The sequence below is a fragment of the Microchirus variegatus genome, assembly GCF_963457635.1.
Source record: "Microchirus variegatus genome assembly, chromosome: 20".
NCBI lineage: Eukaryota > Metazoa > Chordata > Actinopteri > Pleuronectiformes > Soleidae > Microchirus > Microchirus variegatus.
Window position 1 is genome coordinate 8211283 of NC_139821.1, and position 15063 is coordinate 8226345.

Here is a 15063-nt window from a genome sequence, read left to right on the forward strand (position 1 = left end):
TCAGACATGACTTATATTGCAAAATGATACTAATAATGTGGCAACAGCATTTTTGTTGACACACTTAGAGCTGAGCGATATGATACGATAAGATGTGGATGGTTGAAAAGAACCTGGACCAAAATCCACTACATGATCAACCATCATCTCTTGATGCAAGAAGAAAAGCCTAATCATTTGTGTATCTGATGGATTTTGTTTCCTTCCGTGTCCAGGGTTCAGCAGTGGGCTGTGTCCTTTGGCAAAGAGATCGCCGCTCTGTCTGCTCGATACTCTGGAGCTAAACTGCTGCAAAAGGTAGGAGAACACACAGAATTTAAACATTTTAACTGATTATTCCTATGATAGTGTATGATCCTTTGCATACCTTGGTTGTAACAAGTGATTATTTGAGTGATTGTTGGGAGTTACTGATGCCTTTTTATAGTTTTTAACCAATTGAGAACCACATAACTGCTGCTACGTGGATACTTTCTTTTTGTCTACCCATTCTGTATAAATTCTAGATGGTTGTGTGTAAAAATCCAATTAAAACATCAGTTTTGTAAACTCGCAGACGAGCCCCAAAGGACCAACAACCACACTCAAAGTCACTTTCCCTCTCTATTCTGGTGCTCGGTTAGAGCCTCAGCAGCACGTCCTGATGCCATGTGATTGGCTGATTTTGTTAATGATGATCAGCTGAGCGGTTGTACCCAATAAAGTGGCTGCTGATAGAAAGGTTTATGTAGATGATTTTGCGATTGCATTACCATTATTATAATTTTTAAATTACAGTGGGAGCGCAGAACACAAACAAACCCAGATGCGAAAACAACAAACAAATAATCATTTACAGGGGGATGTTGATCAAAGGTCACATGGCTAATCCCTCCTCCCCCCTCCTTCTCCCCCTCTGCCACATCAGCCAATGAGAACACAACTGACTGGCATACATTTGGTGTGTAACATCTGCACATGGCCCAGAGACCCGCAGTGATGGCACGCTTGCCCTAACCTTAACTAGTTCCTCAGAAGTCAGGTTCTGACATAAGAACCAGGTTCTGGTCCCTATGAGGACCATTACTGTTGTTTTTGTTCCATAATGTTGTTCTCTATAAGATAAGAAGTCCTTTATAAGCACGTATACATACATTTCTGTGTTTCTTACTGTGGAGAGGCTCCAGAGGAAGGAGGTTCATGTTCGTGTGTGTTTTTGTAATTAAAGGATGTGCGGTCTCTCCCTGCATGGCCACATTGTACAATCCCCAGCAGGCCCATTCACCATCTGCCACAAACACACACACACAAACCGTGTCTCTACAGAAATGTGCACCGACTCACCGTCTCTCTGTTTAAACTCCAGATTTATACTTATCGCTCTTTTATCACACGGTTTGAACAGCGCTCACCTGTGTTGATTTTTGTTATATCGTACATGTTGTGGAGTTGCAGCTGAATATCTCTCACTATGTGCTATTGTAAACACATGGATGTCCAAAAGACCATCTCCGAGGAGCTGATATAAATATAAAAGGTTCATTCTGGTGTAATGACAAACAAGTCATGCACTCAGATGATTTGATTTCACCCTTTCTCTGTTTTATATCTATTTGTTTGTCTTATCTGTTGTTCCGTTCCGCTTGGTTTGTTTTGTCAAGGAAATTGAAAAGCGACACCAGGGGAAGAGCTGTAATATATCTTCAGTTTAAATTCAAAGACTTGTTATGAATGGACCTTTTCTGCTGGAAATTTTGAGCACTGGCTATTTTTCATGAATCCAATAACCTTGACATTTTAATAACCTATATCAGAGCGCTGAGCAAGGGCAATAAATAATCTTACTGAAGGTGATGTAAAACGACTCCAGCAGGGAATGAGTGTTTCAGTCCACAGGTAATAACACGGACTATATATAGCCACGTAGACGCTTAAGTATGTTTAGTTCTGTGATAAACACTTGACGTTGATAAAGTAATGTTTGTATGTGTGTCTGGTTTTTGAAGAAATACAAGGATATCGAGGGCGTGGTGAAGCTGGAGGAGGTGGACGGAGAGGAGCTGGTGAAGAAGTTCGCGGAGGAGATGGAGGAGATGCTCGGCAGGAAGATGAAATCCGTGAAGGTCAACGTACATTCTGTAAACGGACAGTTGTGTCAGTCACCATGAGCCTTGTCTCTAAAAACCAGTTCTGTTTTATCACAGAGGTTAGCAGAAGCAGCGGAGGATGCAGATTTGTACCACGATTACAACGAGACGCTGGAGGTACGTGACAAAATACCTCCGTCTGTCATCTACAGACTGTCTTGTGACACTTATTTGTCTGAATGTATATGTACTAAAGGCACTTTTTCAGTTCACGTAAAGTCCTTATTTGTTATTTTTCCATCTAGTTTGATTATTACAACTCCATGCTTATCAACTCGTTTGACGGGGATGGGAACTCTGTGCCGCTGGGAGGAGAATTCCCTCTGGAGGCGAATGAGCACTTCAATTCACTTCCAGTCAACACGCAACTGAGCAACATACAAGTCCCCACTAATGTCTACAACAGAGGTAACACACGCACAGACATGTACAGCACATTATAATGCATCCTATTACCATCAGCCATTTCATTTGTTATTCTTTTTCTCCAGATCCAGACATTATCAATGGAGTCTACATGTCTGAGGCTCTGAATGACGTCTTCATCGACAACTTCCAGAAAGACCCGACGCTCACGTGGCAGTACTTTGGCAGCTCTACGGGCTTCTTCAGGCTGTACCCAGGCATGTACATATACAACTCTGCCGTAAACAAACATCAGTCTCCTCCTCCTCTTCCGTGGCTCTTTCTCGCGAGCCGTGCAGAAACATCCAGCTGCACAAGCCGAATGGAACGACTTACGCAGCAACTGACAAAGCAGGAGGCTGTCAGTCAAATGTGATGACTCTGTCTTTTGCTGCAGCGTGGCTGCTGATGAGCCCTCTTCTGTGTGTGTGTGTGTGTGTGTGTGTGTGTGTGTGTGTGTGTGTGTGTGTGTGTGTGTGTGTGTGTGTGTGTGTGTGTGTGTGTGTGTGTGTGTGTTTGAGAACTAATTAGCAGAGGATTTGTGACACAGCCGATCAATCACTCCCTCGTTTGACAGCCCTTTACCACCCGCTTTTACGTGCATTTGTTTCTTTCGTCATCCATCCATTCAACCTGCAAGCTAAGCATGGGCTCTGTCATCTGAGTGTCAGTGTTTGATCGGTCCCTCTTCTCTCTCTGTAGGGATCCAGTGGACTCCAGATGAAAACGGCGTGGTCACTTTTGATTGCAGAAACAGAAATTGGTATGTCCTCGATGAAATCTACCTTTGATGTCTGTGCTTTATGAGCACTGTTTATCATCTGTAGGTTGTTCTAGTTCTACAAGTTCTACAAGTGCTCCTTGGGATCTAACAAAAGACTAAGCACACTAACTGGAAAATAACATAAAGCAGGAAAAAAACCTGTCTCAGGTTGTCATCATTGTTCTGCGCTGACAATTTGCTATCAGTGAGATACTTGGCTAAAATACCCTGTAAATCATCCATCCATCCATCCATCTTCTACCACTTATCCGAGGTCGGATCGCGGGGGTAGCAGCCCAAACTTCCCTCTTCCCGGGAAACTTCTTCCAGCTCTTCCAGGGGAATCCCAAGGTGTTCCCAGGTCAATGGTCCTGGGTCTTCCCCGGGGTCTCCTCCCAGTGGGATGTGCCCGGAAACACCTCACCAAAGAGGCGTCCAGGGCCCTGTAAATCAACTATCACTGATTTAGTTTTCGCTCAGTAACCCACAATACGTTATTCAACCAGGAGCCAAAAACTATCCTCTTACCTCTCTGCTTGTGAGGTTGGAAGGCACTTTGTCAGTGCACCATCCACACTAATCACATTCATGACCAGAAGCATGGTCTGAAATCGCCTTGAGTTTTTCTTGTTCAGTGCTTGACATGATGCCCTCAGTCTGTCTGTCAGTCTTGATAACTGGCCCCTTTTTCACATTTCGACTTCTCCGAGCGAAGGAAAAGCTCAGGTGTAACTAATAACATCGTCAACGGCTTTGGCCTTTGCCAAGAATGAATCATGACGCCGCGACAGCAGCCATAACGCTGAGTGACACCGACACAGAGCTGTTAAATAGACCTTTTGTTACACAATTTTTCCGACTGTGACGTGTTAAATAGCTTCTGTGTGAAAGGTCTTCCGAATGAAACAGGAGCTTGATTGACTGACGGAACATTATTGTACAAAGGCGGCTCCGATTTTGAAAAAAAATTGCCCATCACAGCCTGTGCTGGGGGAAATCTCATTGATGTTAATGAGCTTGGGAAAATCAAGGGACGGTAGTAAAGAGATGAAGGGAAGACTGGACAGACAAACAGGGGAACATATAAAAGGATAAGGATTGAACTCTGTCCTTTGTCTGCTGTTAATGACGCTGTTATTTGAGTTACATGGTCTGGTCTGTACTGCAAACAAATCCATCTGTCTGTCTCTCTAGGTATATTCAGGCAGCCACATCCCCTAAAGATGTGGTGATTGTGGTGGACGTCAGCGGCAGCATGAAGGGACTCAGAATGACCATCGCCAAACACACCATCAATACGATCCTGGATACACTGGGAGAAAATGACTTTGTCAACATTATCGCTGTTAGTACACACACACGCACACACACATGCATGAGCAGTCTGCTAACGCAAGTGTTTCTAAGTCGCGGCGACAGACAGATTAACACCCAAATGCACTGTCATGCTAAGATGCAGGTTCTTTAAAAAGACTAAGGTGAATACATTCATCATGGGGATCTGAAAATGACATTTTTAGGTGTTTCACTATTCGTCGCTGCACTTAGTTGCACAACTACATAGTGGTGTAATAATAAGCATGGTTTATCCTGGTGTGACTGAAAATCCGCTGCCTTTAAGCTGTTTTAACACATCATTTAAAGCTGCAGTGCTTCACAGTGGAGATGCCGTGCAGCAGAATGAGAATGAGTTATTACTCTCCGTCAATAAAAGGGTCTTAATCAGGAATAACACGCTGCAATTTGGACTTGATGTGAATTCTAGAAAGCGGAAGAATTCATTTATCTCCGTTTTTGTGCAACAGAATAAGAAACTCATTAGGATTGATAGTGTAATATTGATTTTTCTATTATACATTATTGTATTGGTTGCTGTGATGGTTGATTATATTGATTTTTTCTGTGTATGTGTCTTCTCTCTCTCTCTAGTACAGTGACTATGTTCGCTATGTTGAACCCTGCTTCAAGGGCACGCTGGTTCAAGCTGATTTGGATAACAGAGAGGTAACTCGTGCACGCACACACACACACACACACTCGAGTGCACGCACGCTCACATGGGGTCATACCTAATTCATTCACTTAACCTCCGTTAACCTATTAATCATAAGCCGTTATCTCGCTAATCCTCTCAGGACAAAGTCTTCAGATGTCGTCAGATGACTCTTAAAACATCACAGAGAACAAACACTGGAAGGAAAACATTTCTTCCCAGGATTTAGCGAGGAAACTCGCACTTTATTTTCGAAACCACAGATGTCTCTCCTGTCTTTATCCTCCACCTCCTCCTCCTGTCATCTCTTTTCCTCCTATAATCATTTATTTCGTCTCTTTCTTTTGCAGCTTTATGAATATCCATGCACACCTCAGACAGATTTCCTCATCTATTTTAGTTTCATTCTCTCTATCTCACCACCTGCTTAGTTTGATCAGTCCTCTGTGTGTGTGTGTGTTGGATGCTTGCCCTACTTCTAACCCCCCTACCCCCACCCCCACGTAGTGGTAGATCAGGTAAGGTTGCTGCTTGCCGACAATATTAAGTCTGTCACATGACCCGTCAGCGAGGGATTGGATAGGCTGAAAGCCTTGTGAGGCAAGCAGTAACAGAATGGGCTTACAGATGTTGGCTGAAGTGCTCAAGCATAAACGCGTGGCAAGCACACATTTACAGGAGGAGGATTTTAAGTTTTGTTGTCGTTATACAGAGTCTCTGTATCGAATAACAGTGATTTTTAGCTCGTTTAATCCCACTGTAAGTCAAAAAAGAGACTCAACATCCATTAATTCATCTTTTACCGAACTGGACATAGGAGAAAAACAACCATTCACTCACACACAATTAACAATTCAGAACAATTATATATAATAATATATATATAATATATCATTCAATTTCACTCGTCGGATGATGCATATACAATGATACACTGCGATCTAGTGGCGGTGCCGTCACTTTGCGGGTAACACAATCTCCATGCATTGTGGGAAATGTAGTTTATGGTCAATGCATGACTTCAAGCAGCATACCTATTTTAACACAGATTTTTAAGACCAATTAACCACTCGCGGGCCACATAAAATGACGTGGCGGGCCACATCTGGCCCCCGGGCCTTGAGTTTGACACGTCCTCATAGTGACCTGACAGTGTCACTCTTTTGTATCCGCTGTGTGTCTCTCTCCAGCATTTCAAGCTTCTCGTTGAACAACTCCATGTCAAAGGAGAGGGCAAAGTGAAAAATGCACTGAAGGAATCGTTCAAGATCCTTAATGAGGTATGCTCCTCTTTTCAACAACCACAGAGCTGTGTGAATTGTGTGTAGAACCCAGTTCGTTGTTTTCTTATGAATGATACCTTACAACACGTTGCATAATTGTGTTCTTGTGTGACTTAAGGCTGCTGCACTGGGCCAGGGCAGCCTGTGTAACCAGGCCATCATGCTGGTTACAGACGGAGCAATGGAGGACTTCCGGGATGTTTTTGAGGCGTTAAACTGGCCAGAACGAAAGGTATTAACACACACTCTTACACACAAGCACTGATGAAATCACTTGTCACTCACATCTTTTATGAGGTTAAGTGGGGAAATCAAATGGATGCGCTTATATATATGTTTTTAATTGTCACTACAGGTCAGAGTGTTCACCTATCTAATTGGACGAGAGATGACATTTGCAGAAAATGTTAAATGGATTGCCTGCAACAATAAAGGTAAAACAAATGTACAGTTGTGTACAACAATGGGAAATCCACTGCAGTCAACACTTTTCTGCTTCATTTTGAAATAAAAAAGCTCCCCCCAGTTGGTTGATTGAGGTAGTTTAGTATATATATAACCGATGATGTGAAAGTAGTTCTCATGTGGTGAAAACATGTAAGGCTTTTATAAAACAAGGCTTTGAGGTTTTACTTGTTTTTAAGATAAAAAGGTCTTTTTGTCCTCTGTAGTGTTCCCAGCTGGTGCTTTCCTCCTGTGAATTACAGCAGCTCATGTCTGAAAATAATCACTTTATCCTGCTCTGAGTACATCAAAAACCCTCGACTAAATACCTGATTATAAGCACAGATACACTATAAACACATCCCCAGCCAAAAACACAATATCTGTTTGTGTGTGTTTGTGTGTGTGTGTAATGGGTAACAGGTGTGTTCCCGTCTGTTGTGTACACTGGCAGTTGCCTCTGCCAACAACAAAATGTCATAAGCAGATAAACATGCTTATTGTTTTTACGCTCTCCCCCAAAACCCATCTGTAGGCAGCATTCTTAAGGTTACACTACGTATTAATGAAGACACAAATTCACATATCCTTACCTGGCAGTGCTTCGTAATCCTGTTGTCACTGGCGTCATTGTCTTCCATTTGTAGAAGATAAGACACCTATTGCTCTTCAAATAATACTGAAATTATTGAGGCAAAAAGATAACAATAACATGAATATAATGTGAATATAAGTGAATATAATGTACATGTGGGTTTGTGTGTCCTGCAGGCTACTACACACACGTCTCCACGCTGGCTGATGTGCAGGAAAATGTCATGGAGTACCTCCATGTTCTCAGCAGGCCTATGGTCATCAACCACGATCATGACATCATATGGACCGAGGCCTACATGGACAGTGTGGTCAGTGTCTATATGTCGATAACAAACACCAAGCACTACGCTCAGTAAATGACCGAGCAAACAACCTTATATAGAGCCCACTAACGGCAAGAACAATCAATAAATCATTCACTTTATCCTCTTTACCCAGCAGCACCATGTTATGCACCATAAAACTCATCTTCAGTAAATAACAACCAGTGTTATATTACTTTAAAAAATGGATATACTTTATTGATTCTTGTTTCCTTGCTTCTATTTAATAGCGCCTTATGTGCATCGTGTTTAGCACTTGCTTTCTCTGCCATTGTCATGCATTGTGTTGTCTTTTCCTCCATCTCCATCTTCAGTTGCCAAACACAGAAAAGGTAACCGTACAAGATAAAAAATAGCATTAGCAGTCTAATGCAGTCTATAGCATTTATAGTATAGTATTGCATAATTAAATTGAACAGTTTCTAGTTGTTTTCAGTAGCATTAGAGACAAACTAGTATGTATGTATGGGACAATATAAAATTACTTCTTGATTCACGATATTATTGAAATGACTGAAAAACTATATATACTTTTTAGATTCTTGAATTCAAACAGGCATAGCTTTCTGTCCTCACCTATTTTTGTGAAAAATAATTAATACAATCACATGAGGAAAGATGCAGCTCCCCCTTGTGGCACATAAAAGAAAACATCACAAGGACTGTTTGTGGGTGAGTTATGCAGGCTCTTCAAGTAAATATAAATGTTTTTATCTTTTCACAAATATCACGATAAAACAATGTCATCACAATTAATGAATTAATAAAAAGTGATTTTTAACACAATGAGCGCTAATATCGTATATTGTCCCATCACTACTAGCTTAGCCTCGGCTTAATTTTTACCCAACACCTGCAGCAATGTGGGTTTCTTTTGTGCTAACTAGTTGTCAGTTTTGAATTGTGTTCACTACTTTAACTCTAACTCAACTCATTTTGTTAGAGAATATCTTCCTTTTTTAAATAAACCCAAAAACATACTTTTCCCCTGTGTTGTTAACTATTTGAGCTTCACGTGCTAACGTTAGCATAGCTCACCCTCTACGCTAACCTAGCTCAGTTTAATTTCCATTTTTTATCCAACACCTGTAGCAATGTGGGTTTCTTTTGTGCTAACTAGTTGTCAGTTTTGAATTGTGTTCACTATGTTAACTCTTACTGAACTAATTTTATTAGACACTATTTTCCTTTTTTAATTAAACCCAAAACCATACTTTTTCCTTGTGTTAGCTATTTGAGCTTCACATGCTAACGTTAGCATAGCTCCGCCTAGCCTTGCTCAGTTTATTTTCAGAGTTTTAAATATTGTCTGCACCACCACCACATCCCTAATTATTTTCAGTAATGTTTCTTCTTTTTGTCAAACATTTCCCAACTTCTCAATTATTTCCTTTGTGCGATATTTGTCATTAAATGTACCAAATTAAGCATTTCCTCTGCTCCACACATCATCATCATGTCATGGTCAATTTCACTTTGCTGAATAATTTTTTCTGCTGGCCTCATTTGAATTTCGTCATTTGCTCATAATATAACAACTTTGAGTGAGAATCAGTGTGTTGTGTGTGTGTGTGTGTCACAGCTGTTCAACACTCAGGCTGAAAGCCTGCTTCTGATGACCTCGGTGGCAATGCCTGTCTTCAGCAAGAAGCAAGAGACTGTAAGTCTTCATGTTATCATGTTGTATTTATGTCCATTATTTTCATGACTTCCATGGCTTCTCTGTTCGACAGTGCAGTGTAATGATAACAATAATCCATATAAGCTGCTTGTATTTCCTGTAGCTATCTCATGGTATTCTGCTGGGAGTGGTGGGAACTGATGTGGCCCTGAGAGAACTGATGAGATTAGCTCCAAGATACAAGGTAAATGTTCAGATATAGTAACCTGTTTAGTTTGTACAAACAGAGCTGTATGGCATGCAGTTTTATTTTTTAATAGTCAAAATGACGTCAGAGATATCCATAGGGACACTGCAGCTTTTACTCAACTGTGAAAGTGTGTAGTATGTGGGAATAATGTAGTCCATGTGATGTATGTGTGTAAATTGCAATATATAAAGAGTATTTTAATCCCAGTCCTTTTTATTATCAGGAAGTTGGCAACCCAACAACAGATCTATTGCTTTTCCTGCTGTAACATGTCAAAATGGCTGCTGTGCAAATAGCCCTCACTCGTCAATGATCTGTGACGCTTATACTCAATGCTTTGTCTTTTCAGTTGGGCGTCCATGGTTATGTGTACCTGATCACTAACAATGGCTACATCCTGTCTCATCCTGACCTGAGACCTCTGGTAAATTAGTATTGTATAATACACTGGGTGATTGCAGCTGGTGAGCTCCTCTAACTTTATATACTTGTTTGTTTATGCTTTTGTGTGACAGTATAAGGAGGGGAAGAAGCTTAAGCCAAAGCCCAACTATAACAGCGTGGATCTGTCTGAGGTGGAATGGGAAGACACTGAGGAGAAAGTGGGACACATTTATTTTTCTTTCTTTCCAATTCGGTTTGCTTTCACTGTATTCACTGATAGAAAATATGTAATGTCTGTGTTTCAGCTGAGGACAGCCATGGTTAAAGGAGAAACTGGAACTCTATCTTTAGACGTGAAAGCTACTGTGGATAAAGGAGTGAGTGAATATCCTATCAGAAATTCAATTTACCTGTATTTTATTAACTAATTTAGTACTTTTTAGTATATCTTCTGTGCCAGCTGTTCATACTTCTGTCATCTCTTTTTCTCTCACAGACAAGAGCGATGTTCCTGAAGAATGATTACTTCCACACTGTCATCAACGAGACGCCATTTAGGTTTGTTCAACTGATTTTGACTCAACAGGGTTACTGTGTCAAATTTAAGATTATATAAATGCTGCCAATAAGTTTTCTTTTGTTTCTCTTTTTATAAACATAGAAAATAGAATAATTTACAGCATATGGTACAATTAAAATCATTTCTCTCTTTCTGTCTTTAACAGTCTGGGCATAGTGTTAACTCGAGGATATGGAGAATATATCTTCATAGGGAATGTCTCTGTTGAAGAAGGTAAATATTTCTGCTTTGTCTGTCTGTCTATTTATGTCTGACTGTCTTACTGTTCTGCATTTAAAAAAAAAAAATAATAATAATATTTTTCTCTTTTCCCTCAGGTCTTCATGATTTATTGACTCCAGATCTGACCATAGCCAATGAATGGTAAATAGAACTAGTCCATCAATAGTATTTTAAGGTTTCACATGATATAACCAGTTGTAATTCTTGTGTGTATGTGTGTTTTAGGACGTATTGTGAGACAGACATTGACCCGGCCCATCGCAAGCTGAGCCAGCTAGAAGCTGTAGTGCAATACCTCACTGGTAAAGAATTAGATCTTGAGTGTAAGTGAGAACTTCCGTCTCTGCACATCTCTTTTCTCTTTGTAAATTTGATGTTTGTTTGCAATTTGCTGAATTTGATTCTGTCCGTCCTGCGTGAGGGATCCTCTCTCTGTGCCTCTCCTTGAGGTGTCAGGGTCTATGGATAGAGGGTGTCACATGCTGAACAGACTGTATAGCCCTTTTAGGCAAATTGTGTTTGTGATAAATAAATACAATTGTTTATTTATTCTCCTCTGTAATCTCTTAACATTAATATTAGATTATATTCAGTTTACCCCCTCTGGTTCCTCTCCACAGGCGACGCGCAGTTGTTGCAACAAACTCTGTTTGATGCTGTGGTCACAGCTCCAATGGAAGCTTACTGGACTGCCCTGATGCTCAACACATCTGGGTGAATAGCAACACAGGCGCATCTAATTAAATGACTATTCTGATAAAGACATTTTATTTGTATTAATTCATATTCTTCTCATCACACTCCCGTCTTTGTCAGCATGGACGACGGCGTAGAAACAGCGTTCTTGGGCACTCGTTCAGGCCTGTTGAGATTACAGCGTTACGCTGGGACTGAGAAAAGAGTTGCCAAGTGAGTACGAGTCATATCAAATCAAATTGAATTATAGTCAGCGAGTAAACTTTTATTGATATAGCGCTTGTAACAACACTTGCAGGAAAGTGTATTGTCACCCTCTGGTGGTCAGCAGAAGAACTGCTTTTGTTACTGGATGACAAACACGTTTTTATTATCTCCCTATTAATCCTTTTTCTTTAATTATCTGCCTCCAGATCTTCATGTCCCTGTCCTCCTTTTGTTTCCTTCCTCTGTCTCAACCTTTGTCATCATTCTTTGGCCATGGATCGTCAGTGTTTTTGTTCTTTAAACTTATTTTTGTCTCTCCCCAGGTCTTTCCTGACCTCCGCAGACAAGGAGAATATGTTCACCCTGGATCATTTCCCAGTATGGTACCGCAGAGCAGCAGAGTACCCAGCTGGACAGTTCCTATACTACATGCCAAGACGAGAAACTCGAGGTATAGGAGGCGCCATTATTACTAAAGAAACCTCTTTTTTCTTTGGAGTATTTAAAATTCAACGTGTTTCACTGCACACAGCTCCACAATGACCATTTTAACAGCCAATCTATCATCACATTATACTAACAATTAACTTCATTTTTAAATTCTTGTTGAAAAGGAACATTTAAAAAGGGGGTTATTTTGCTGGATTTAAATTACATGTAATTTTAAACACAGCAGTCAAACAAATTGACCTCAGACTGCTTTAGGTGGCAAGAAAGGACGGGGATTTCAATGTTTGGTGCAGACACAAAAAAATTACATTAAATGTAGTTTGTGTAATGCATGCACCAATGAATTGTGATGAAGCTGGTTTGCTTTATCTAATAATCTCTTTATGTAGAAGATGTGTATAAACATATGTTAGAGGCTCTAAAGTTAGTGACTTGTGTTTCATGTCATTTTATATGGATGTTTTGTATGGATTTAAACATACCATCGTCCTTTATTGCTAAGGTGGTGATGAATATAGTGTTTTATGCTCAGATGTGTTTAAGGACTATGACTTTAGCACCACCTTGAGCGCAAAGGAGGTGGAGCAACAGATGGAGGAGGGTGGGAGGAAACGAAGGGAAGCAGAGGAGGAAATGGAGGAGGAAGAGGAGGAGGGTATAGGAAAGCTGTTACTGATACTTGGCATGCCTCCTGTCTTTATTAATCCCCGTGTTCCTCACCATTTCAGTCACTATGGTCACCATTTTCCTCGATTTTTCTTGAGCTCTACTCTGTTTTTTTTTCTTCTCCATTGCATGAGCATGTATTAGAAGTATTGGAACCTCCTCTCCTTGGGCCGAATATGTTTTGGCTTGTCTTTTATTATGCTGATTGTGTGAACTCTTGAAAAGTCGGGATCTGGAAAGGTGTTTGTTGGCCTAATTATTATCTTACAATATGCAGTAGCTCAAAAACTAAATAAATAGCCATGACAGAGTCTCCAAAGTTCAAGCACACTGTTTTTTTTGTCCTAGAGGAACGAATAAGAGAAATACATGGTGTCCAGTATCACATAATACACACAGAATCCCTGTGTTATGCGTGTATTAGGCGATTAGCTCTTATAATCTCTGTTACATAATGCCTAAAATGATAATCTGGCTGGAATCTGTGGCTCGGTGACAGTTGGCATCTGCTGGCGTGAAGGCTGTGAATAGACATGCTGACAACAAACGCATGACCTCATTACCTATTACCTCATCCATCTAAGTCAATCTGTTACACACATACAGTATTTTTAACAAATTTTTGGCATATTATCTGACACGACACCTCAGCTGTCACTATCACTGTGAGTGCTCGCAAAACAAGTATTAACAGAAATATGTATATTGTGATATATGTTTTATATATACTGTATATGAACGTGCATATCCTCATGCATGTGTCTGTGATGTACCTGCATGCACCCATGTGTTGACAAAGTCCTCTTTTTTTATTGGAGTTCTTTCTAATTGTTATGTGTTGTGCACACAGCAGGGAGGATTGCAATCGCTACCACTGCTGTCACTGTGACGGTTGGCAAGAAAACCGCCATAGCTGGAGGTAGGATTAAGTTTTATTTTTTTTGCTTTTGATACACACTCTTACATTCTATCTCTTACCTCCTGCTGTCTCTCACATTTAAACGTGCTGGCAATAGACCTCACTTGTTTTGCTTTATGTAGCTCTATGTTTACATGTATAGAAAATATCTCAATAGAATACATAATGAAATATAAGATTAGGGGTAAAATTAAATATGAAATTTGAAAAACTAAGAAACAATAATGGCACAGGCAAAGATAAAACCTGATGTCCAATTACCAAAAGCTCAAAAACAACAATTAAACGGACCTTGTATTATTTCTCAGTTGCTATTTCTGATATTGCACCTAATAATATCAGCCCTTCTGACTTATCGGGAACACTACAATTATAATTATGTTCCTGAAATGCTGTAATTTCTCTCCTGATGATTATGTGTGGGATATTTTATCATAGGAAGGAAGGAAGGAAAAAATGTGCTGTAATTAAGTGATTGTGTGTGGTGTTTATTTTCTACAGAATCCCTTAAATTTTTAGTGTTCCCTGTTTTTTGTTCCTTCTTGATTAGAATCAGAATTGGGTTTACATGCCAAGAATGAGAGCACATGCCCTACTGCTTCCTGAGAGCATGTGTGTGAATTTTCTAAGCATTTTCCAATGTATACATTTGGTGTTTCACATTGAAATGCCAAATAATAGCATACAAAGGGCAGTTTGCGTCATAAGGTTGTGATTTTACAGCAATCCAACATCTCAGACTGTGAACGTGTACCTTTGCGACAGTGGAGAACAGAAAGACAAAGCCTCTCATTGCACCACAGTTAGTGGTTGGCTGTCTGCCTTGACCGGTTAAGGCAGAAAGCGAGCGAGGGACCAGGCAGGAACAGCTGTATCGCTATTAATAATGATGGTGATTAGTGGCAGATCCACAGTCTACAACTCTGGAGGCAAAGGTACCTGCAGAAATGAGGAAAAGGAGGGAGAGGACAGAGAGGGGGGAAGCAGACACTACAGGAGAGAGAAAAAAATTAATGGCATGTAGTAGTGTCATAAATACATGGGGGTAAGCGAGGAGAGAGTGCTCACTATAGGGCAAGTCATGGCACGGGGGCTCATGAGAGCCGGGATTAACTATAGGCTTCACCAAAGAGG

The 15063-nt window shown here is 40.4% G+C and overlaps 1 protein-coding gene across 1 annotated transcript in view; it reads left to right on the forward strand.

Annotated features, from left to right (window-relative positions):
- Positions 1–15063, forward strand: part of cacna2d4a (calcium channel, voltage-dependent, alpha 2/delta subunit 4a) — a gene marked incomplete at its 3' end in the record, with an annotated part of 68636 nt that overhangs the window by 3193 nt on the left and 50380 nt on the right. The window contains 25 exon segments of the mRNA XM_083906901.1: positions 216–297; positions 1986–2102; positions 2184–2243; positions 2372–2534; positions 2618–2749; positions 3234–3294; positions 4489–4639; positions 5224–5298; positions 6478–6567; positions 6689–6802; positions 6926–7004; positions 7786–7919; positions 9517–9594; positions 9719–9799; positions 10155–10229; positions 10321–10407; positions 10495–10566; positions 10686–10747; positions 10915–10982; positions 11087–11132; positions 11217–11314; positions 11612–11705; positions 11808–11900; positions 12218–12345; positions 13861–13929. Of these exon segments, the coding sequence (XP_083763027.1) occupies positions 216–297; positions 1986–2102; positions 2184–2243; positions 2372–2534; positions 2618–2749; positions 3234–3294; positions 4489–4639; positions 5224–5298; positions 6478–6567; positions 6689–6802; positions 6926–7004; positions 7786–7919; positions 9517–9594; positions 9719–9799; positions 10155–10229; positions 10321–10407; positions 10495–10566; positions 10686–10747; positions 10915–10982; positions 11087–11132; positions 11217–11314; positions 11612–11705; positions 11808–11900; positions 12218–12345; positions 13861–13929 (2309 nt within the window).